The 23,592-nt window shown below is 56.3% G+C and overlaps 1 protein-coding gene across 5 annotated transcripts in view; it reads left to right on the top strand.

Moving 5' to 3' along the window:
* The window catches only part of KCNJ12 (potassium inwardly rectifying channel subfamily J member 12), a 38,199-nt gene extending 24,884 nt beyond the window's left edge, over positions 1–13,315 (top strand). For 2 of the 5 annotated variants that reach the window (XM_044938375.2, XM_025278935.3), the window contains 3 exons: positions 2,588–2,706; positions 6,630–6,809; positions 8,767–13,315. In XM_044938375.2, the coding sequence (XP_044794310.1) occupies positions 8,827–10,110 (1,284 nt within the window). In that variant the 5' untranslated portion in view covers positions 2,588–2,706; positions 6,630–6,809; positions 8,767–8,826 and the 3' untranslated portion in view covers positions 10,111–13,315. 5 annotated transcript variants of the gene reach the window in all.
* The last annotated feature ends 10,277 nt before the right edge of the window (positions 13,316–23,592 follow it).

Genomic DNA, 23,592 nt, shown 5'->3' with positions numbered 1-23,592 from the left:
CAGAGGGAGGTCCAGAGAGGGATGGGGGCCTGCCCTAGGTCACACAGTGAGTTTGAGCAGAGCTGGGGGCCCCATGAGTAATCCCAAGATCCCCCAGGCCCCACTTGGTCCCGGGACCCAAGGAGGCCCAGGGATGGGGCAGTGTCTGTAATGGCCACTCTAGCAAAGGGCACAAGGAGTCTCTGTCCTCTGCTGTTTCCAGGGGCCCGGGGCCAAGGACACCCTGTCTCCCTTCTGCTCCTACTCCTCATGGAAGGATGTTCTCAAGATAAAAATACCCTCAGAAGTATTTCCTGGTGCCTGGCGTGACCTGTCTTCCACACTGGGGGCCAGAACTTCCTGCCCTGGCTTCACCTTGGGGCTCAGAGAGTGGACATTTATCCCTCCTGGCCGCTTGGTTCAGCCTAGCCTTGTGGTCAGTGCATCCAGCCCCTGTCTCCAGGCCATGGAATCTGAGGGGCCTGAGGGGTTGTGGTCGCTGTGGTTCCTGTAGCCGGCACTTACTGGGCACCCTTGCCAGAGATGACACCCTGGGCACAGAGCTGGGGGTGGGGGCAGGGCGGCCAGACCCAACCCCTGCAGAGCTCAGGGCTCTCCTGCTTCAGTGCCTGTTGGGTGTGTCCTGAGAGCAACAGACCGGGCCACACAGGAGGGTGTCGTCCTCTTAGAACACTGGGACGGCCGGCACTTACTGTGCATCTGCTGTGCTGGACACCCTCTTTGTAGCCTCCCCATTTTGCAGATGAGAAGCCTGAGGCCCAGGGAAGTTCCCACTGGGAGCTAGGGGGTGATCAGGCCTCGAATGCAGGGCTGAGGCTCGCTGGTCCCCGAGCCCCACCCTCCAGGGGAGGCTGTCGTTGGTGAGGACGGTGACTGTGGTGGTGGAGACGTGTGGTGCCCGGCTGGTGCCCAGGGCACTTCCCCCATGGCATTGGAGCAAGGCTGAGCAGCAAGGGGAAGGGTCCTGCCCCTGACTGACAGGATGGTCCTGGGGGGAAAGCAGAGGGCTCCCCTCCCTTGCTGGGAGGCTGAGGGACAGTCTCGCTGTCAGGTCAGGTCATCCCCGTCAGCTGAAGACCCGCCCCTGCTCTGACCTTCCCTGTTCAGGACTGTGGACCCCCCCTCAGGAATATGTGTAGTGAGCCTCCGAGGGTTGGGGGTCACATCTGTCTCATGGGCCGTGGCCGCTGCAGGGGAAGACGGAGTGCTGGGCTTTTGTCCCTGAGCTGCCACTCACCCTGTGTCTTTGTGACCCGGGGCAAGTCCCTGCTCTGCTCAAAGGCTCTGTCTCCTTCTGGAGCTGGTTCGCTTCCCTCACAGGAGAACGCCCGTTTTAGGGAGCAGGGAGGCAGAGGCTGAGAGCCTGGGGAAGGCAGGCCGAATGACCCCAGCAAGTGGGAGGCAGGCGCTCCTTCGTCTGCCCTCCCCATGGCCAGATGTCATCTCCCCTGCTCAGAGTTCCAGCTCTCGGTGACCTCACCCTGCTCAGCCTCAGTTTTCCCATCTATCCCTCAGGGTGGGCTGTGAAGGTTGGAGTATCAGTGAGGCCAGGAACCCAGCACCCAGGGCCAGACACAGTGGGTGTCCACTCCAGGAGAAGGACAAGAGGTCAGAAGCCCTGGAACTAGTCCTCTCTCAAAAGTCCAGCTGCCTGTTGGGAGTCTGGGGTCGAGCCTCCATCGTTCTTAGAGGGGCCAATGGCAAGGCCCCTGGCTGCTGCTTTGGGAACCATGAGGATGGGGAAGCAGGGGGCTGAGGGCTGGGTGTCTTGAGGTGAGCCTGGAGTGAAGGGAGACCAGCCAGGCCACCTCCTAAAAGCATGAGCAGGTGCCCCGAGCCAGGAAGTGACTCAGCCAAGGTCATACAGCTGGTGAGAGGCAGAGTTGCAACTGAAACTGGGTTTGTATGCTTCTAAACCCACCACTGGCGTTGCCTGAGAAAGCTTGTGATATGGGGCTGACTCACCACCAGTTCCTTTAATCCCAGCTGGAAGATCCAACGTGACTGTGGATGCCCGCCAATGGTGGCTGCGAGAGAGTGGCCTGCATGGGCACTGTGGCCAGAGGACATCTCAGGTGGACTCGCCTCCAAAGACTCCCTGATGCCCCCTTCCCCCTGCCCCCTGCCCAGACCTCATGGCATGCTGAAGAGGAAGGCAGGGGCTGTCCGCTCACAGCGGGGCCTGTGGTTGTGTGCTGAAGGCTCTGCAGGGAGCCAGGTGCGCAAGCCACACCCTGAGGGCCTCTGAACTGAGGAGGTGCCCCGTCTCTGCCGCAGGAGCAGCAGCGGCTCCGACTTCATAGGCTTCTGACGTCGTGAGGCTTGCCTGAGTTGGTGTCTGTGAAGCGCCTACCAAGTGGCTGGCATGCAATGGGCATTCAGTAACTGTCAGCGGTCACTTTCTCTGGGGGCCCGCATCGTACTGCCTTTCTCTGGTTCTGAAGGGTTGTTATGAACAGACTCACAGGGTCCTCCACCTTCCACGGGATCCTGGGAAAGCAAGCAGAAATGGGGGTTTGTGTGGGAGTTTATGACTGTTGAGCTCCCCCCAGCAAGGAGAATGGTAACTGTGCTCTGTCACCTTCAGGGTCTTCCAGCCGCTGAGGCCTCTCCAGCTGGTGGGGCAATGGCAGCCACAGCTGATGCAGCCTTGAAGACGGTCACTTGCTTGGTGAGCACCGTTACTTAGAAGATAGGGCTCCAGAGGTAAGATTGGGGCACGGGTGTGCACCTGTCCACCCAGTCACCTTCCATCCAGACACTCATCTCTTTACCCACCTGCCCATCCACCCAGCTATGTGACCTCTCATCCACCCTCTATCCATCATCCATCCATCTAACTCTTCATCCACCTACCCAACCCATCCAGCCATCCTTCCATCCATTCACCTCCCCTACCAGCTATCCAGTCACCCATTCATCCATTTATCCACCAACCCACCCACCCATCCATAGATTCATCTGTCCATCTGTCCTTCCACTCATTCATCCATCCACTCAAACATCCATCCACCCACTCTGTCCATCCGTCCATCCATCCGCTCAGTCATCCGTCCATCCACCAATCCACTCAAACATCCATCCACGCAACTCATCCAGACCTTTCTCACCCACCTAACTGACCCACCCCTCTAGTCATCCTCCATCCATCCATTCACATGTCAGCCCCGTTTATCCATCTACACGCTTGACCACCTATCGGTACATGCAACGGTCTCCTCATTCATTGATTCATCCATGCCTCTGTTCAGCAGCTTGTTCTTTTGTCCTGTCTGAGCAGCAAACATTTACTGGATGCCTGCTCTGTTCCAGGCCTTCCTCAATCTCTCTGGACTTCTGAGATTGGCCAGAGATGGGGCCAAGGCAAAACCAACTCTCACACAAGGTGGAAAAGCACCTTCTGGTCCTGACAGAAGAAGCCCAGGGCCAGAGAATCTAAAAGGGCCTCAGGGAAGTGGTGGGCTTCCACTGGTTCCTAACTGATGGATTTCCAGCATTCCCATTAGCTGTGATTTGGAGACTGGACCACGTGGGGCGAGGGTCACCACAGGAACATCCATAAGGAGCCTGTTGCAGTGTCCAGATAGCAATGCCTGGACAGGAGGGGTCTGTGGGCAAGGAGTGGGAGGATGGCTTTGATCATTCAGGAGATAAAATGCACAGGACCTGGGGAGGGAGTGGATTTGGGGGCTGAAGAGGAGGGAGGAGGCCAGGCTTGTTGACTGGGGTGACTGGGGAAATGGTTGGGCTGCCCAGTGACCTCACAGGGTGCGGGGGATGTGAGGAAAGAAGGAGACTGAGGGGGTAGGTAGGGGGAAGGGGGTCAGCTTTGGAGAGGAGGAGGAGCCTGTTGGCTCTGCGGTGCTGGGAGGGCGTGGGGGGGATGGGCTCAGGGTTGGGAGTCCCTGCTGCGGAGCAGCCCAGAGGCCTGAGGAAGGCCCATGCGAGCTTGGTAGAGCAAGCGCCCCAAGTGTGCTCTTTGTAGTGGGGAGCTGCTCCCTGGCCTGCCACTGCACAGGCAGAAAGACTGGTGCTGGTGGCTGGAAACTGGGCAGGTGGGCCTGGAAGTGGGGAGGGCCCAGGGACAGCTGAGCGTCAGCCAGGCCCATCACCAGCACACAGCTCTCCTCAGGCCTCACATGGGCCTGGCAGGGGCCCCACCCTGAAGGCCTGCACAGTGTTGACTCCAAATGTTTGTAGCCTGGGGTGACATCTGGGGAAGGGGAAGAACTGTGTCTGGGAAAGGTGGGCAGGCACAGGAGATGGCCATCATCACTGCAGACTGTGAGGGCAGAGGTGTTGGGCTCTCCCCAACCAGCCTTAGCCTGCTTACTGGACCCTGAGGTGCCAGCCTGCCCTCCCCATGCCAGGGATGCCCCTCTCCCACCTTTGCACCTTGAGCTGCCCTTTCTCCCTGTGGTGCACCCTCCAAGACTGGCCCACACCCCTTGCTCCCTGTGTGACTGGGTGAGGCATCCTTCTCAGAGCCTGCATCTCCCCACCCGCGGATGACGGGTTGCATTTTTCAAGCCCTTGTGCTGAGTCTGATAGATACTGTCTGGATTAGAAAAGAGGGCGTGGCCACCACAGGCTGTAGTGAGAAAGTGCTCTGTGATGGATTAATGATGTCTGCCTTGGGCAGGGACTGGGGAGGAGGTGTTTGTAGGTTACATGCTGGCTTTCCCTGAGACAAGTGCTTTGTAAGGATTCTTCCGGTTGACCATGGACTTGTAAGGACTTGACCGTGAGGTAGTGAGTGCCCCTTCCCTGGATGTTCCAAGCGGGGCCTGAATGGCCATAGATCAGGGGTGCTTGCAAGAGTCTTGCCTCTGCTTTTGTGTGCTGAGAGAGGGGCTATTTGTGTCTTATCACCACGTGGCATTGCAGGAACCCTGAGGACTGAGGCTAGGAATACAGTGTCATGTCCACAATCTGGCCTTGGGGCTTGGAGGAGATAAGGAGATGGGAAGTTGAGTTCTCTTCAACCTCCCACACTAGGTGCTCACTTATGAAAGGCTGTGTGACCCTGGGTAGGTGACTCAAGCTTTCTGAGCTTCAGTTTCCTCACCCAGAAAGTCATAAGAAGGGATTACATGAGCTATTTGAGCTGTTAGTGCCTTGAAGGTAGTAAGTGCCTGACAAATACCGATCACTCTGTTCACACCTATGCAGGGGTCCTGCCACCTGGGAATCCTCCCAGGGAGGGGGACACTGAGCCCATCCTCAGTGGCCCCTCTATTGACCCAACTAGTCAGTGCTTTCTTGGCTTTGCCCTGGTCTCCTCTCGGATGCTGCAGAAACCTGAGGCCCAGAGCCTCAGGGGACCTGGCAGAGGGTGGCCCACTCCATCCGGAGGCACCTCCTGATGACTCGGCTCCACCGGTAGTCATGTGTTAGCTGCCTGCTTAAAAGCTCCCAGCCCAGTCCCTGCTGGGGCAATGAGTCTGCTGGGTACCAGAGCCTCTGTGTGTGGGTGCTGTGGCCGGCGGGCATGCCGGCTCTGGAGACGCTGGCATCAGGACAGGTTTGCCACCCCTTGGGGCTCTCTGGGTCCAGCCCACTGGGGGTGCCTCACACTCCACCTCTGCTACTGTAGTTACCTGTCCTGGCTCAGGTGGGAGATCCCAGTGCCTGTCTCCCCTTCCCCTCCTAGCCACATCTGGGACCCCTGCCAGTCAACCTGGGCTTCCACTGCTGTGGTGTTAACTATTGTCTTTATCATGTATCTCCTCCTGGCCCATGAGGTGTTTTGTGACCTGGAACAAGTCTCAGCCTCAGTTTTCCCATTTATAAAATGGAGAGCTAGCCGCCTTGCTTGCTAAGGCCTCTTCCAGCAAAGCGAATCTAGCTTCCTGTCTGTCTAATCTAACCGTATGTACCCGCTGAGCAGGAGCTAGATAGACCTGTACATCCCTGGTTGAGGATATTGTCCCACTTTTCTTTTTTTTTTTTTTTTTTGGCCATGCCCTGCAACTTTCGGGATGTTTGTTCCCAGATTAGAGATGGGATCCAACTTAGGTCCCCTGCAGTGGAAGTGCAGAATCCTAACCACTAGACCGCCAGGGATGTCCCCCACATTTCTTAAACCGAGTCCTTAAAGACCACAGAGCCCTGCAACCTTGCCTTCTGTGTATGGAGGGTCCCTGCATGTTTGGCAAGTTTGTGGTGCCAGGGCTCCTACTGTGGGACTTTTTCTCAGCCTTTCTTGGTGGTGGTGTGTTCACCAAGTGCCTGTGAGGACTCCCCACACCCCTGGCATCTCATGCACACACACACATGCACACATGTGCACACAGAGCTGTCTGCTATGTCTCTGCTCCTTAGCTTCCAGGGGTCTTTGCCTGGGTGACTTTGCTCCAAGTACCAGTTTCCAGCTCTGAATAGTGGGGGAGTGGGCTGTGAATGTGGATTTTCTCTATGGTTTTAGGAGAAACATCAATAAAATAGGTCTGGGTGGGGCATAGGCACCCAGCCCAGGCAGAGATGCCAGTGGTCACTGTGATACCCGCCACCTGCCTGGGAGCTGGCCAAGTCACAACCTCCATGTGAGGCTGCCCAGCTGCTGGGAACAGTCGTGCCAGTCTGGGCTCTCCTGGCCTTTGATTCTTTTGATTCTGTCCCCGTTACAGGCCTCAAGCTGCTCAGAACCTTACCCGGAGCAGCCGTGACCTGCTGGACATCCCGCAAGTTCTCCCGGCCACACAGACCTGCCCCTTGCAATCCGGTGGCATGCTGCCGGCTTCTGAGTGCCCCATCCTGGTCACTTCTGCTTGGAAGGCCCAGGAATCTTGGGCTGGGCTGTCTTCCAGGCATGGTCCCTGGGGTACCCCCACCGCCAGCTCCTTGCCTCCTGGCTCAGGCAGAAGCAGTGCCCACCATTATAGCCTCAGGCCTCAGCTCCTTAGACCCAGGGTGAGGTAGTCAGCTGCAGCAGCTGTAGGGGAGAATCGCAGTGTGAGGAGAGCTGCCGCAGAGCCTGGGGTCCCCACGGTGGGAGACACTGTGTCAGACAGAAGTAGTTCTGAGTTCAGCTCTCCTGCTTACTACTTATGTGATTTTGGGAAAGTCATTTGACCTCTCTGGAACTCCATCCAGAGAGTAGAAACAGCCACAGTAGTTACCTCCTTGGGCTGCTGAGGAGTGACCCAGGAGTGTTTGCTGACAGGTCTGGCCTGCTCTCCTTGTGGACGGATGAGCTGGGAGGATTGTGTACTTGCCAGACCTGGGGATCCAGTGACACTGGCAACCGGATGGCCCCTGGGAGGGGTCTGCAGCCTGGCTGGTTGAGTGGGATCCACCTTCACCTTCTCCCAGGTGTTTGGAGCAGAGGTCAGAGGTGGTGCCCTCTCTGCGGCTCTGGCTGTACCCCGTCCCACAGACCAGGGCTGATCCCAACTTAGCCACCTCCTGGCTGTCACCTCCATTCCCTTTCTCCTGGTTTGGTTGCCCTGGGACCTTCTCTGGGGCCTCAGCATCTCAGGGCATTCAAGTGCTCCCAGGCTCATCTGGCTCTGACCTCATGATGCGACTGGTTTGGAGTTGGAGAGGCGTGGGGTCCATCAGTGCCCTGCCACGCCATTCCCGCTTGGTGCCTGACACGGAAAGCCACATGGCCTCTGTGCCTACCCATGGGCCCAAGTGGAGTTGGGATCTCCCGTCTACAGATGCTGCCCCAGAACCAGCAGGGCCATGGGGAGGGGTGGCTACCTGTGCATCTGGGGCCTGGATGCTTGCCCCCAGCAGTTAGAATGGGATTTGTCTGGCCATGGGAACAGTGCCGTGGGGTGTGGCCTGGGACCGACCACCCAGTGTGTGAGTGTGTGTGCCAACCAGGTGCTGTGCTGAGTGGGCTGAGGACGAGGGCTCTTATTTAGAGCTGAGGAAGGCAGGGGTGGCAGAGGCCCCCAGGCTGAGGTCAGCAGTCAGTGACCCCTCTGGAGGCTGACTCATGGGCCCCCTTCTAGCCACCTTTGGTGATGGGGAGGCCACAGGCCTAGCTTATGGGCAGTGAGAATAGGCACCTGGGGGAGAGTGTGAGTGTCAGGAGGGTGGTGGGTCCAGCTTTGGGTGTCCATCAGGCCCAGGTCCAGGCCCCAAGAGTGAAACTGCCGTGAACAAACAGCAAACCCCTGTACTCAGGGAGCTGGTGCTCTTGTGGTGGGATGGCTTGTGCAGCCCCGAGCAAGCTGTTGTTGTGGTCACTGGTGTTATGGGGTCAGGGAGGGACGTGTGGGATTCGAGTGGGGGTTCTGGGGGGTGTACAGTTTTCTCAGGTGCAGGGAGGCCCTGGGAGATGCCCCCGAGGCATCAAAGCCAGGGCTTAGAGGAGGGTGTCCAGGTGGGCCCAGGGGCGAGCAAGGGCGAGGCTGGAGACGAGATGGACTGACTCCTGGTGGCTGCCGTGGGCACTGGCACCAAGCAGGAAGGCCAGCATGGTGGCTTTCATGCTGGTCTTCATGGGTGATTTCAAGGACTCAGGCCAGGAGGGTAGAAGAAGGAGCTGGATCCTGAATCCTGAATATATTGGAAAGCAGAGCCCTTGGTGGGAAAAGGGGGGACTGAGGAAGAACCCAGGGCTCTTGTCTGGAGCAGCTGGGAGTTTGGAGGCAGGCGGGGAGCTGGCTGAGATGGGAGGGAGGACCACGAACTGGTTGTGGGTGAGGCTGGGTCTCCACAACCATGGCTGGACCAGGGTGGAGGCGTGGAGGTTGGGGGGCAGCTACTGCTCCAGCACCACCATCAGCCCTGCCATCCTCTCTGTTGCAGGAGCTGCCCAACCCTGAGCCAGTCTGGGGTCAAGCGGGGTCCGCTGCCCCCACCTCCTGGATGACTGCGTCCGGCCGCACAAACCCCTACAGCATCGTGTCTTCAGAGGAGGACGGGCTGCACCTGGTCACCATGTCGGGCGCCAACGGCTTCGGCAATGGCAAGGTGCACACGCGGCGCAGGTGCCGGAATCGCTTCGTCAAGAAGAACGGCCAGTGCAACATCGAGTTCGCCAACATGGATGAGAAGTCGCAGCGCTACCTGGCGGACATGTTCACCACGTGCGTGGACATCCGCTGGCGCTACATGCTGCTCATCTTCTCGCTGGCCTTCCTCGCCTCCTGGTTGCTGTTCGGGGTCATCTTCTGGGTCATTGCTGTGGCCCATGGGGACCTGGAGCCTGCCGAGGCCCACGGCCGCACGCCGTGCGTGCTGCAGGTGCATGGCTTCATGGCGGCCTTCCTCTTCTCCATTGAGACGCAGACCACCATTGGCTACGGGCTGCGCTGCGTGACCGAGGAGTGCCCGGTGGCGGTGTTCATGGTGGTGGCGCAGTCCATCGTGGGCTGCATCATCGACTCCTTCATGATTGGCGCCATCATGGCCAAGATGGCGCGGCCCAAGAAGCGTGCACAGACGCTGCTATTCAGCCACAATGCGGTGGTGGCGCTGCGTGATGGCAAGCTCTGCCTCATGTGGCGCGTGGGCAACCTACGCAAGAGCCATATTGTGGAGGCCCACGTGCGGGCCCAGCTCATCAAGCCCCGGGTCACGGAGGAGGGCGAGTACATCCCGCTGGACCAGATCGACATTGATGTCGGCTTTGACAAGGGCCTGGACCGCATCTTCCTGGTGTCTCCCATCACCATCCTGCACGAGATCGACGAGGCCAGCCCTCTGTTTGGCATCAGCCGGCAGGACCTGGAAACGGATGACTTCGAGATCGTTGTCATCTTGGAGGGCATGGTGGAGGCCACTGCCATGACCACGCAGGCCCGCAGCTCCTACCTGGCCAACGAGATCCTGTGGGGCCACCGCTTTGAGCCTGTCCTCTTTGAGGAGAAAAACCAGTACAAGATCGACTACTCGCATTTCCACAAGACGTACGAGGTGCCATCCACACCCCGCTGCAGTGCCAAGGACCTAGTGGAGAACAAGTTCCTGCTGCCAAGCACCAACTCCTTCTGCTACGAGAATGAGCTGGCCTTCCTGAGCCGCGACGAGGAGGACGAGGTGGACGGAGAGCAAGACAGCCTCGGCCCCCAGGCCAGGCGCGACTTTGACAGGCCGCAGGCCGGCACAGCCCTTGAGCAGCGGCCTTACAGACGGGAGTCTGAGATCTGAGCTGCCGTCGGTCGGCCGAGGTGCAGCATCTGCCCCGCCAAGGAGAGGCCTGAGCCCCTCGAGGGCTCTGGGTCTGAGCAGGATAAGCTTGGGCCCTGGTTGCAGACTCAGTAGCGTTTTAGATGTTTTATGTTTCTTTACAACGCCTGGGAATGTTGGCGGGAGAGTGGGTGGCTTGTGCTGCCTCCGGAGCTGGGGAAGGCCCAGGGGTGGGGAGGTGGCCTCCGGGCACTGGGCTGCAGGAGCCAGGGCCTTCTGCCTGAGGAGCGAGCTGCAGCCTGTCCAGAGACGGCTGACCAGCCACCCGACCTCTGAGGGCGAAGGCCAGCAGGCAGTAGGGTGCCTCACTGGTTTTTACCTTGGGGAGAAACACCAGTTTCGGCTTTCTCAATCTTAGTTTGAGTAAGACTGTTTACAAAAAAAAAAAAAAAAATTAACATGTGATTGATTTTTATAATTTGTTGGGGGGGGAGAAAGGACAGTTAGAATCCTGTTAGTCTGCTAGGATGCAAGTAGCTGAGTGGAGTTTCCAGCAAGTTCCCGATGCTGGGCAGGCCTCTCTTCCGTGAAGACGGCGCGTGTGCCTGCTGGTGCCGCCTGCAGGGTAGGCGTGGGGCTCACCCCCATTCTTTGTGCTCACAAAGTGAATTGGATTTCATTTGTGATGGCAATACCGAGACCATGTTAATGATCCTAATGGAAGCTTTCCAGTGTTCCTGGGGTGGGGGTAAGGGCCAGGAAGAGTCTGGGAAGAGCTTTCAAGTTTGACTCTGTACCTCCTGCGAGGCGTATCTCAGGGCCGGGATGGGACCTGCCGCCTACCGCCCCCAACCCTGACCTGCCGGGTTCTCCTGTTTGCTTCTCTCTCCTTTTCTGCCCAGAGGCCTCTAACCCTTCCCCAGAACTGTGGGGGTGGATGGCTCCATGGGAAGGAGAGCTGGGCTCCCCAACTCCAAGGAAGTGTTTCAGCCCCATCCCCACGGGGCCCCAGCATGAGTCGTGCCTTAGAGACCCTGGGAGTTTGGCTCCAGTTGTCACTGTTTTTATTGGACTCACGTGTCCTCTCCGCAGCCCCCAACTCCACCATACTCCTTTGTCTGCAGAGGTTGGGCTGACCTGGCACCCCACCCTCCCAAGGCAAGCAGTGCAGGTGTGCCCGGGCGGGGCCCAGCCGGGCTGTGCCCTGATGCTAAACACACAAGAGTGTCCTAGGAAAGGTGAGCTTATCAGCATACACCTCTGGGTCGGGTAGAGGCTTGGGTTCCTTGTTTGTCACTGGCTTTTGGCTCTGCCAGCCCAAGAGCTGCCCAGCACAGGCTTGTTCTTGATGGAGAAAGCAGCTGTCAGGGGCCAGGCCTCAGGATGGAGCCTGGGCCTTTCCTGGGACTGCTGAGAGCACTGTGCTCACATATGACTGGGCTATTCAGTCATTAGAGAGCTGGCATCTCCCCAGCCCACCTGCCCAGGTGCTGTGGGACAACTCACGACCAGGAGGTGCTAGGACTCCAGCCCCTCCCCTCCTTCAACCCCAAGGCAGCTGGAGGCTTGCCCCAAGGTCAGGGGCCATGCGGGTCCCGGCACCAACTGTCCATTCCCAGCCAGACAGCCCTGCCCTGGCCTCACTGCACCCTAACTTTCAGTCAGGAACAGTCAAAAGGGTCAATCCCAGGCAGGTGGAGGCTGCTCGTCCGCTTAAGATCTACTGGATGGGCCTCTCTCCTTCCCAGCCCTGAGCCCCGGGCTTCTTCAGCCTTAGTCGGGGCGGGGTGGTGTGGAGTCCCCGTGGGAGCCATGAGGGTAGCAGATGGCCCTGGTTGCTTGGGGCTGGCACACAGGCCTGCTGGGCCAGCCCTCCACTCACCGCACCCAGGCCCCAACTGTCTGGAGTGGTCTGGGGCACCTCCTCTCAGGCCTGCCCACCTCCCAGGCTCACACTGGACGGCTCAGGTCACAGACTCTGCAGGAGGGCCACTCCGAGCTGCCTTTCATCTCTCACCAAAGGCAGATGCTGTGTTTTCAAACTCCACTATCTGCTTTTTGCCTCCTCTGTGTTTATTTATTTATTTATTTATTGCTTGTGCTAAAGACCAAAATAGTCTCCCTCTTTAGTGCCCTTGAAGCAGGAGGGCAGATGGAGCAGCTGTGTGTGCAGAGGCAGGATCAGGTGGTGCCTGGGGCGTGTGTGCCTGTGTGTGGGGTATGGAGTTGTGAACTCACGGATTGTTCCGTGTGCCATGTGCTGTGTGTGTGCGGAGCATGTGTGTTGTGTGGGAGTCTGTGGGCACACAGGTGTAGGTCATATGTGGCCCGTGTGCTGTACAGGTGGGGGTACAAACTTGCTCAGCTCCCAGCCCCTGGCAGTGGTATTTCCAGGAAGCTTCCTGGCAGCCTGGGCCTGGTGGTGCGGGGGCTGGAGCTGCCCGAGGCGCCCTCTGCCCAGAGAAAGCAAGCTGCTTATGTGGGGAGGGACCTGGAGCCAAGTGTGTGAGAGCCGAGGCGTGAATTCCCATATTGAGTCATCTCATCCATGTGCCAGTGAAGTGTGTCCACTGACGGCTTTTCCTGGAAGTGCTCGAGTCTGTGCATGGGAGTGTTCTGCAGATGTGTGCCCACGACCATCTCCACATGTGTGTGAACCCGGGCAGGTGGCGTCTGTGTATGATGATCCGTGTGTATCATGGGTCTGTTTGTGTGTTTGTTGGTTACTATGTTTCCAGGCTGCGGGGCTGGGCACACAGCACTGACAGACCCCAGCTGTGGTCCCACCAGCCCTCTACCCCGACTCTGTCCACATGGGCAGGTAAGGGGCACGGGTGACAGGGTGAGGCTTCTGTGCATGTTGGCACAAGGTGACAGCCACACGGGTATGAGTCTGCCACCTCCAAAGGTGAGCATCTTCATGTGACTGCATGTTAGGAGGCCTGTGTGCATCTGTCCACAAACACACGTACATGCACGTGCCAGGCTCCGGCAGCAGAGCTGCGCCTGTCCGCCGAGGGTGGTGTGTGTGTCTACGGACCGCTCGTGTCCGCTCAGGCCCAGGTGTGTTTCTCAGAACACGGCGCCCCTGCCTGCCATACCTGCTGGTGCTGTGCCGCCCAGTCCCTGCCCCCATAGGGTCCCAGTGGGGGCTGGGGACCTTGTGGGAAGGAGGCCCCTGCAAAGGTCAAATCGATGTCAAATATATTTTAAATGGTGAAACGAGGAGAATTTTCATGTTATTTTCAACACAGAGCGTCTGGAGATGTAGGCCATGAGACTAGACCACACTACACTCATCTCAGCCTCCTGGAGCGGCGCCATGTGCAGACGTGTGTTGAGAGGCCCTGCCTGGTGTGGTGCGCACGGCCCCTCGTGTTGCCCCCGACCCCCACCCAACACCCCGTGACCTGCGCGGGGCTCCCCAGAGGCTGATGAAGGAGGACAGAGAGGACAGAAGCGGCCTCCTTGCAGACCCCTGCGTGCTCCTCAGGCTGTGACCTGGCCCAAGTGTGCCAGACAGCCGCCACAGCTGGGCCCTGGGCCCCTGCAGGGTCCTCCCCAGGCCTGTGCCTCCCTTTCCCTTTCTCCTGCAAGGGTTTGGCGAGAGCAGGGCTGTTGTGTGCTGAGCCCCCAGAATGAGGCAGGCCTGGCTCCCACTGGTGTGGGGGAGCTGAGAGGGGTTGAAGTGGGGGCAGCAGGGCCGCAGAGGGCAGGCTCGTGCGGCTGCAGTGTGGACACGTTGGCCTGTTCTGGGCTAAGAATATCATCACCTCAAGGGTCTCTGTTGGAAGAAGCCCCCAAGGAAAGGATCCTTCCTTTTGCCCAAACTTTCCCTGAGTGGAGACCCCTCTGTGTCAGTGAAGATCCACGCCATGATTCTGGGCCGCTGGAGAGGGAGCCGGGTGGGGATGGGACTGTGGTCCCGTGAAGGCTTCTTGGCCCGTGTTCCCGTGGGTTGGACCCAGAGGCGATTGGCTTGATGAGGGGGGCGGGTGCTCTCCTCCTCTGGCCCTGGAGCTTTCCCTGGGGTCCCAATGCCAGAAGCTAAGCCAGTCGTGGCCTTCCCTGCCAACCACCCCCCACTCCCACCCCCGAGAACTCTCACCAAAGCACCGCCAGGCCAGGCCTCTGGGCAGGAGGACCCGGTTCCAGCCGGAACTCAGGAGTCCCTCAGGCCAGTCCCGACCCAGTCAAACCCCAGGCCACACACCTGCTTACCAGTCAAGAGTGGCTTCCTTTCCCCCTCTGGCCTCAGTCTCCCCATCGGTGCAGAAGGGCGTTCCTAACAGCGGCCAGCCTGCAGATCTGTTGGAGAGTGAAAGAGAGAGCCCGTTAATTCAGCAAGAGCCTTGAAACCGTGCCCTTGGGTTGGAACACAAGTCCTCAGGCCCCCATCCATATGTGGCTGTGCCCACTAGCTGCCTCTACTCTTTCCCACCTCCCAGAGGATGCAATGAGTCCATCTTGGAATCTTCCCTGAAACAGGTAAAAATGGGTGGAGGGAGGGGTAGGGAGAATCTGAGATCAGGGGACAGGCTTACTGTCCTGGAGGAGGTTAGTTCTGGGTCATTGAGGGTATTGCCCAAGGGCACCGGGAGGGTAGTTATCTGATCTGGGGTCAGAGCTAGGGCTCAAGCCCCAGCGCCCCATGTGGCCTTCGTGTCTGGTCATTGGACACAGAGGCCACTGCCCTCCTAGTCAGGACCGACAGCCTGGCCAGAGGGTCTCCCCAAGTCCACCTTTTGTTGAGGGGGCCTGCAACTCAGGAGGAAGTTGGAAATGGGTTTCCCTTCAGTGCCAAGGAATCAAGGTCACAGCAGTGTCCTCAAAGGACACCCCCTCCCCCTCCCACAGGCCAGTCTCCACCAGGACCAGAGTGGTCTCCAAACCAGAGTCTGGGCTTTCACCCACTGCCTGTGAGCCCTCCCTGGCTTCCTTCTGCACTGGATCCTGTCTATCCAACCTGCCTTCATCCTGCCCTCCTCATCCCCCTCCTCTGCTCCAGGCACCCTGTCCCCCTTTAGTCCCTTGAAAGCACGTTTTTGTCCCCACTCCAGGGCCTGCGCAAGGGCTGTTCCCTTTGCCTGGACCGCCCTATCCCTCACCCCCTCACCCTTCCCCTAGACTCACCTCCCCGTCCTTCCTGGCCCCCTGCAGAGGCTCCCCGTGGGCAGGGGTGGTGTATCTCGACCCACTGCTGAGGGCTTAGTGCCCCGAGCAGAGTAAGATGTGCTCCTTGTGTGTTCATCTGATGAAGATGGATGGGCGGAGGACGGGTCCTGTGGGCTTCCCACCCAGAGAGGGGCCTTCAAGTCTCACCAGCCTGCTGCCCCCGCTCCCAACTTCCCCCTAACCCCGTGTGGGCAGAGGCCAGCCACCAGCCATGCTGGGAAGAGACCAGTTCAGTCTGAGGGTAGGGAGGGTGGAGAGCTTGGCGCTCCAGGAAGTCTGAGCCAACTGAGGGCCCTGGGCCCCCTCTTGTCAGTGCTGCTGAGACAGCACAGGACGAGTCGTCCTTACCCAAGGCTGGGCTGGGGTCTCAAAGGCCTTCTGCCTCCTAAATGTTTATGATCAGCCATCTTTGGGCCTCAGTTTCCCTGCTTGAGAAATGGGAGCCCCATCTATTCCTCCGGTAGCATTTATGAATTGCCACCGTTATGAATTGCCAGGCACTGGAGGAGAAGGCAACGGCAACCCACTCCAGTACTCTTGCCTGGAAAATCCCATGGACGGAGGAGCCTGGTAGGCTGCAGTCCATGGGGTCGCACAGAGTCGGACACGACTGAAGCGACTTAGCAGCAGCAGCAGCAGCCAGGCATTGGAGCTCTGGGAGGAAGCAGGATAGGCCCAGCTCCTGACATCCCTCTGACATCCCTCTAGGGGTTCAGGGGACAGACAACGGTGTGAGCCTGCAATAGATCCATGAGCCGAGACTCAGTGGCGGGGGGGCGGGGTGGCCTGGGGGGTTGGAGAAGGAAGCAGTAGAAACAGGAGAGGAACTGAAGGGCAGACATGGGAGCAGCTGAGGGCCAGCCACCTGATCCTGGGTTCAGGCATGTGAACTGTGGCCCCTCCGCATGGGGAGGCACAGCCTCTCAGCACCTTTGGGCCCAGGTGGCTCCTGTTAACCTGAATGATTCTCCAGAGAAGGGGCAGTTGAGATCCACTGGGCAACGGCCCAGAAGCGGGGCACCAGGCTCACCCCAGTACAGGTGTCTGGTGGTGCACAAGATACACCTCTGCTGCAGCCGCTGCCACGGGGCCCAGTCCCTGAGTGAGAGGGATGCTCAGGCCCCAAGGACAAAGCAGGGGAGGTCTTGTTGGAGGGACCAGTGGGTCCAAGGAAGAGGCATTTCCTCTGAGCTCAGAAGGATGAGTAGAGGTTTCCCAGGTATATGGGAAGGGGCTTCCCAGAGTGGGGTCAGCACCAGCAAAGGCCCCTGGGGTGAGAGCGTAGGAAGAAGTAAAAGGAACAGTTTGGCTGGGGTGGGGAAGACCACACAGGGCCCCATGCGGGGCCGGACCTCCTTCTCCAGACCTCAGCCTTCCTCAGCCCTCCGTGATGGCCTTGCAGCCACAGCCTCCCCAGAGCAGGAGCTCTGGTCCTCTCTTGTTCACGATGGAGCCCCAGCACCCAGAGTAACCAGTGCCTGGCTCCCTGTAGGTGCTCAGCTTGGGCTGCTCCCACAAGATGTAAAAGAACCACGGGAAGTTGTTCTTGACCTGTCCTGGGAGGGGCCCAGGGCCTTGCCATGGAGCTGGCTGAGGAGTAGGTCCAGGAGGCCTCCTCCATGTTGGCCCAGTTGCGAGGTGTCTGCAGGCTCGCACAGTTTGTGTGTGGTGGTGTCCTTCTCAGAAGCGCACAAAATAAAACAACCTATGGTTGCCAAGGAACCCATCCTCATGCAGAACAGTTACCAAAGTACAAACGAAAAAATTTGTGGGATGTTAATAACTACAGGCTTCCCAGGTGGTGCTAGTGGTAAAGATCTGCCTGCCAATGAGATGCAGGCCCAATCCCTAGGTCGGGAAGATCCCCTGGAGGAGGGCATGGCAACCCACTCCAGTATTCTTACCTGGAGAATCCAACGGATAGAGGAGCCTGGTGGGCTACAGTCCGTGGGGTCACAAAGAGTCAGATACGAATTATCGACTGAACCTGCACGCAGTAACCATGTTTCCTCACTAACTGTTGATGCCAGCTTCCTGGAGGTGAGCACAGCCTCACTGTCAGGGGTTCCAGAAAGTCACCAGCAAAGAACCCCACCCCTACCTCCCCACATCCCCCACCCCCACCATTCTGCAGGTGGCAGAATTGCCTCCATGTAAAAGAAGAGGATGCGGTCACTTTTCATTAGAGGTGAGAACACAGAGCTGTCCATGCTTCTCACCCAGGTACAGTCCCTGAGCCTGGGTGGGCGTGCAGGCCTGGCTTCTAGCCCTGCGATCCAGTGGTTTGGAGGCAGGCTTGCTGCTGTGGGGCAGGGCAAGGATACTCCTCCTGCAGAGGTCCGAGAGAATATACTGTAGGCTTCGTGGCTACGAGGTCGCTGGGAGCAGCATGGCTCCGTTAGCCTGACAGCAAAGCCATTATTATTACTGTTCAAATAATGCCTCATGTATGGGCACTGATATCTGAATTCCATATATTTTTCACATGGCACAGACTATTACTCTTTGACTCCACTCCCTGCTCTCCCCCACCCCACCATTATTAAAAAATGCAAAACTATTCTTGGCTGGAGGGCCATGAAAACAGGCTGTGGGCTACATCAGAATCTCCCAGAACTTCTTTAAGCTCATACCACTGTGAGTTCTGATCCATCCAGCCCTTGGCAGTCCCCAAATGTGTATTTCTAACAAGTTCCCAGGTGATGTCAAGCTGTTGGGTTGCCTTACCCTGAGAACCACTGTTTTTCTGCCTGGGAGATGAAGCCCCAGATGTTTGTGAGTTGACCACCCACCCTGGCTCTCACACAGTTATAACCCTTCCTGAGTGTGAGATTAGGTGGCCTGGTGTTCCCTACAGAGGTGCCAAGCCAAGGTAGCCCCTCTCTGATGTAGGAGAGGAAAAAGATGGTTTTCCCCTCTATCTTCCCACATTCTTCAGCTTGGATCCTGCAAATTGGACTAATAAAAGAGGAATAAGGGAAAAACAAGCAGAAGTTTATCAGTATACATATCACACATACACACGAGAGAACTCAGTGATGAGTGACTCCAAAGATGGTTGGAATGCAGACTTTCAACAGCACTTTACAGATGAGGATGCTGAGGTTCAAGGACAAGCAGGAGTGCACTGGCCTCTCACTGCTCAAGCCAGATCTCTGCACTGTTTTGGATCCCCCCTGCGCCCCCCACCCCAACTCCACTCTGGTGCAACACCCTGACCTTTTAAATATTTAGAATTTGTTTTGAGCCCCAGTGCATTTCTCCATCGCACTGCCTCCACCCAGTCCAGGCCACTGTCATCTCCGACCTGGACGATTATAGTTAGCACCTCCCTGGTCCCCTGAGCCTCTTGCCCTTCTGTACCTGGGCAAGACTTTAGAGTCCCCTGGGCTTTGGGTCTGGGTGGCCTGGGCTCCCTGGCCCTGATGGGCCCGCAGGAAGCCTGCTCCAGCAGGCAGAAGGCTTGGCTGTATGAAGAGTGGGCCAGTCACCTGGATCCTGGCTCTGTGCTCCCTGAGTGACCTGCCAGCCGCAGCCCCTCCCTGAAACCTCTTTTTCTGGAACACGAGGAATGATGTGGAAAGACGCTTCCCTTCCCTTCTTGGGTCAGTGCTTCTTCAGCGTTGAGGCTGGGGCTGTTCTACTGAGGTGGGAGCTTGGGCACTACAGCCCTGGGTCAGGGCAGCCCAGGTTGGGCTCTGGAGCGGTGCTGCTGCCCAGGCAGTGTACTGCGCACCCCAGGAGGCCATTCATGGCCTATTCCTCTGTGCACAGCAGTGGTAACCTCCGAGATCTCTGGCCTCTCCTCACTGCCCACAGGCTCCGTGGGGAGGGTCCACAGCACATGTGGAAGGTGTGGTGTGGGGCGCCCCGGCCAAGATGGGAGCTGTTTCTGCAGACAGGGACAACTTTTCTTTGTGAACTGACTGACTACCTGGAAAATACTCGAAAGGGTGACGAGGCCTCCTACCAACACACGCACATAACCACATTCACATAGACCCACACATACACACGCACAGACACCTGAAATGTACACAAACACACGTGCACTGAACATACACACACGACAGTATGTGCCGCTCCCAAAGCATGCACCAACGTGAAGGATCCTCACAGTCACACATGCGGACATGCTGAGTCTGTGGGGCTAGAGCTCAGGGCATGGGTTGCCTGTGGGAGCAGGTGAGGGGTTAGGACCTGGTAGGTTTGGGCTCAGAGAATAGGAGTCCCTGGCTCTGGAGGAACAAGTTGACAAGGAAAGGTTTCCAGTCCACGTGTCCTGCCCATCAAAGAGGGGGCTTTATCAGTATATGCATTGCACACACCTGGGAGAGCTCAGTGAGGAAAAAAAAGACAGACAGAGACAGATAAAGTGACAGACCAAAAAACATGCAGCCTGATAGATAGATGGACAAGGAGATAGAATCAGAAAGATGGACACATTCACAGACATATCAACAAGAGACAGAAAGCTATATGGACAACACAGAGAAGAAGACAGGCAGGATTATGGATAGAGAGGTACAGGCAAACTAACAGAAAGTGAGGCAGACACCCAGACAGGCAGGCATGCAAACACACATCTGTACATACAACCACACACACATATGTAGGTACAGCCACACACGTATATGTAGGTACAGTCTCTAACACACACACGGATATAGGTACAGCCGCCCACACACAGATGTAGGTACAGCCGCACACAGTTGTAGGTACAGCCACACACACAGATGTAGGTACAGTCACCCACACACAGATGTAGGTACAGTGTCACACACACACACACACACACAGAGATGTAGGTTCAGAGAGAGAGGCAGAGCCAGTGGAACAGAGAGGCAGACAGCATTGTTTCTGTCTTTTTTCTCTGACTTTGAATAGAGTTCCTCTGTGTGGGGCACATTGGCATGAGGAGGTCATGGCCACCTAAGATGCCATTATGAGCTCCTGTCAATCATGAGCCTTGGATTCATGTGACTTCAAGTGACGTGAAGGGCAAAACAATGTAGATCTGACATCTCGTATGGGATCAGAATGCTTCTTGCTCTATGATTATTTGACTAAGGATATACATTAAGAACGGAGAAGGCAATGGCACCCCACTCCAGTACTCTTGCCTGGAAAATCCCATGGACGGAGGAGCCTGGTAGGCTGCAGTCCATGGGGTTGCGAAGAGTCGGACACGACTGAGCGGCTTCACTTTCACGCACTGGAGAAAGAAATGGCAACCCACTCCAGTGTTCTTGCCTGGAGAATCCCAGGGACGGCGGAGCCTGGTGGGCTGCCGCCTATGGGGTCCCACAGTCGGACACGACTGAAGCGACTTAGCAGCAGCAGCAGCAGCATACATTAAGAATGGTCATATTTTTATTTTGTTTTTGCTTGTTTCTGTCTAAGAGGAAAAATCCATAAAAATTCCATCCTGAAGTCTTTTTCCTGGAATACACCTAAACGAGGGATTCCAATTGGAGCCAGCAGAGGGCAGGAAGTCATTAGTCACTAGCTAGTGTTGCTCGGTCTGTGGACAAGTAAACTCAAGGTTTGCTTGTGTCGTTGCTTCTTGAGCATTTGGTTAACTCCAAGAGCTGCACACACTCATCCACCCTTAATGAATGTGCTGAGTCTTCAGTATCTATAGCATTCAGACTTTCTGCTCTTTCTCAGCAATGAGGTATTAGAGGACACAGCTGTTCTTCGAAGTGGGGTGGAAAATCAACAAAAATCCACTCAAAATTAATTTTATGGGAGGTCCAGGAGGATTATATTGGATAGAATAAACAACAATCCAAAATGAATATCTTAGTGCAATTAACAATTTTAAGCTTATTCATTTTCCTTTATATTGCATAATTTACTAAATTCTGCATCCGCAGAAATATGTTTGCTGTTCAGAAAGAATGACTTCTGGAAGGTAAGTAATCAAAGTGTGTCTAAGCTCTTTACACCAATTGACATTGTCCCAGCAATGTGGTCTCTTCATCCAACTTTTGACAACAATTAGTTGTGTATTCATCAGTATTTACAGGCAACCCTCAACGCTTGTCATCTCAAATGTGGTTTCCAACTACAGATGCATCCTTAAATTTTTATGATTTTGCAACAAGTGGGAATCGGCTGGTCCACATAAATAAGATCAAGCATGTTCCTCTTTGAACACGGAAATTATGAGACCCAAGTTTTCCCACCAACATTCCCTTAGAGGCAGTAGTCTGCTGGAGTCTTGACGGGTGCAGAGAGTTAGGAGATGGCAGGAGGACTCCAGCTAGGACAGCCTGCAGACATCCATCTCCAAGGAGAGGAAGCCCTCTGTGCTCTCTCTGTGAGCCTCACCCTATGGACCTACCACACTTGAAGTCTCTGGACTTGGCGGTTCCTGGACCTCCAATCGGTGCAAACACACATTAGGTACTTCTTCATATCTAGCCTTTCCAGTCCATATTAAGTCTGTGAAATTCATCCATATTATATCATTATTTCATATAACAGCCATTCCTATCATCATTGCTAGGTCCTACTATTGTTTAACTATATCAAAATATACGTATCTGTTCGACTACTGATGTGAACTTTCTAATTCTCTGATTCTTTTAGCTTTTTCCTACTGGCACATCTTCTCATGGACATAAGCCATAATCCCTGTCAGGCTGTGTCATATGGGGTGTGTGTGTATGCTCAGCTGTATAGATATTGCCAAGCAGTTTTCTTTCCAAAGTTGTTATATTGCACTAATTCAGCCCTGTGCTTTGCTCGTGCGGCCTTGCTGGGAGTGTCAGCTTCCCGTACGTGTCCTCTCTTGTCTCGCGTGCCCCCTGCGTGTGTCTCCTGCTTTCTACGTGCTGCCCCGGTCTCTGTTAGACTGATCGGTATGGTTTTGTTTTTTTCCCCCACTTGGACAATGACAACACGATTACTAACCTGGAAAAGGTAAACTAAATCTATTTGCTGTTCTTGTTAGCTGTCTGGTGGGTAACAACTGAGAAGATTGGTAACATTCAGGGTGGTCAAACCATGGGTAAATATATACACGGAGCTACTGGGCAGAACATAGTAATGTTACAATGGGTATGGATTTGACCAGTAAATTTTCCTTCATGCCACCCCTACCTTTGGAGGAAGATGCTCACCTGAGTAGGAAGATGCTCACCGGCATGATCACCTACATGTGGTCTGGATACAAATGGTCATGACAGGACAGTTGTCAAACTGGCGTCTCCGATGTACCACCTGGGGTCAGTTCATACAGACTGACCAGGACAGATAGGCAGGGCATATGGGGTATGGAAGTGTCAGTCTGTACAGAGAAGCATCTGGAATCTTTGTATAAAATGATGGCCCACAAACTATCTCATCCCACTAAGAGTCTCAGGTACCAACCATTCAGTTCAGTAGAGGAGTGGAGCCCTAGGTCATCTGACACTTGGCAGGAGACTGGGGCTTTCATGGGGCACGGCTGGACTGGGCTCACCCAGCTGGATAGCCCCTGCAGCATGGCTGCTGGCTGAGCCCATCAATCCAACACTGCTCACAACATTTACTTGTTTGTTCAGGCCATCACGATCACGCTGTGAGCAAGCATGTTCCCAGGTGGTGTGAGAGCTGGGACACAGGATAAGGAGCTGCCGAAGGCCCAGCAGACAAAGCACAGCAACCTCAGTGGGCAGCTGCCTCCCAGGGTGTCTGCCCCACTGCCACTCCTGTGATTTTGTCATTTTACTGAGCAAAGGGGCTTGGCAGATGGAACGAAAGTTACTGATCAATGACCTTTGGCAGGATAAGATCCCAGTGGGCCTAATCTAATCACACAAGTCCTTACGAACTCACAGCCTTCTCTGGTTACGGGCACAAGGGCAGGTCCGATCTGTCAGGAGCTGAGCTGAGAGGTGTGAGTAGGTGAGTAGAGCCACAGGCCCCGAATGGAGCCGTGAAAGCTTTAATCACTTCCTGGGTTGAATGATGCAAGCATCTCCAGCTGTTCCATTGTCCCCTGGGGAAACGTGTACCTGTTGAGGCTAGGTGGGGCAGAGCATATGGCGGGTCATCTCACAGTGGGGTAGGCCCAGCAAAAGGCTCTGGTGGTTCTAGGGACCCAAGGTGGGTGTGAAGGGGTGAGCTTGGAGTGGAAAAATACTGGGTACCAAGTCAAAGTGGGGAAAGCACCTTCAAGGTTTCCCCCTTCTTTCTTGAAGGCGCCTGGGGAAGACCCCTGTCCAAGCATCAGATAAAAGCACCTGGGAATGGAGGTGCCAGGTAGAAGTGTAAGTCTGTGAAGAGCCCAGCCAGCCAGGGGCCTGAGTCCTTGACTGTGTAGGGAGGCAAAATCTG

This window comes from Bubalus bubalis, chromosome 3 (assembly GCF_019923935.1).
Source record: "Bubalus bubalis isolate 160015118507 breed Murrah chromosome 3, NDDB_SH_1, whole genome shotgun sequence".
In the NCBI taxonomy this organism is placed as follows: Eukaryota; Metazoa; Chordata; class Mammalia; order Artiodactyla; family Bovidae; genus Bubalus; species Bubalus bubalis.
The sequence above is the reverse complement of the archived record's forward strand: the minus strand, read 5'-3'. Positions and strand labels throughout refer to the sequence as shown.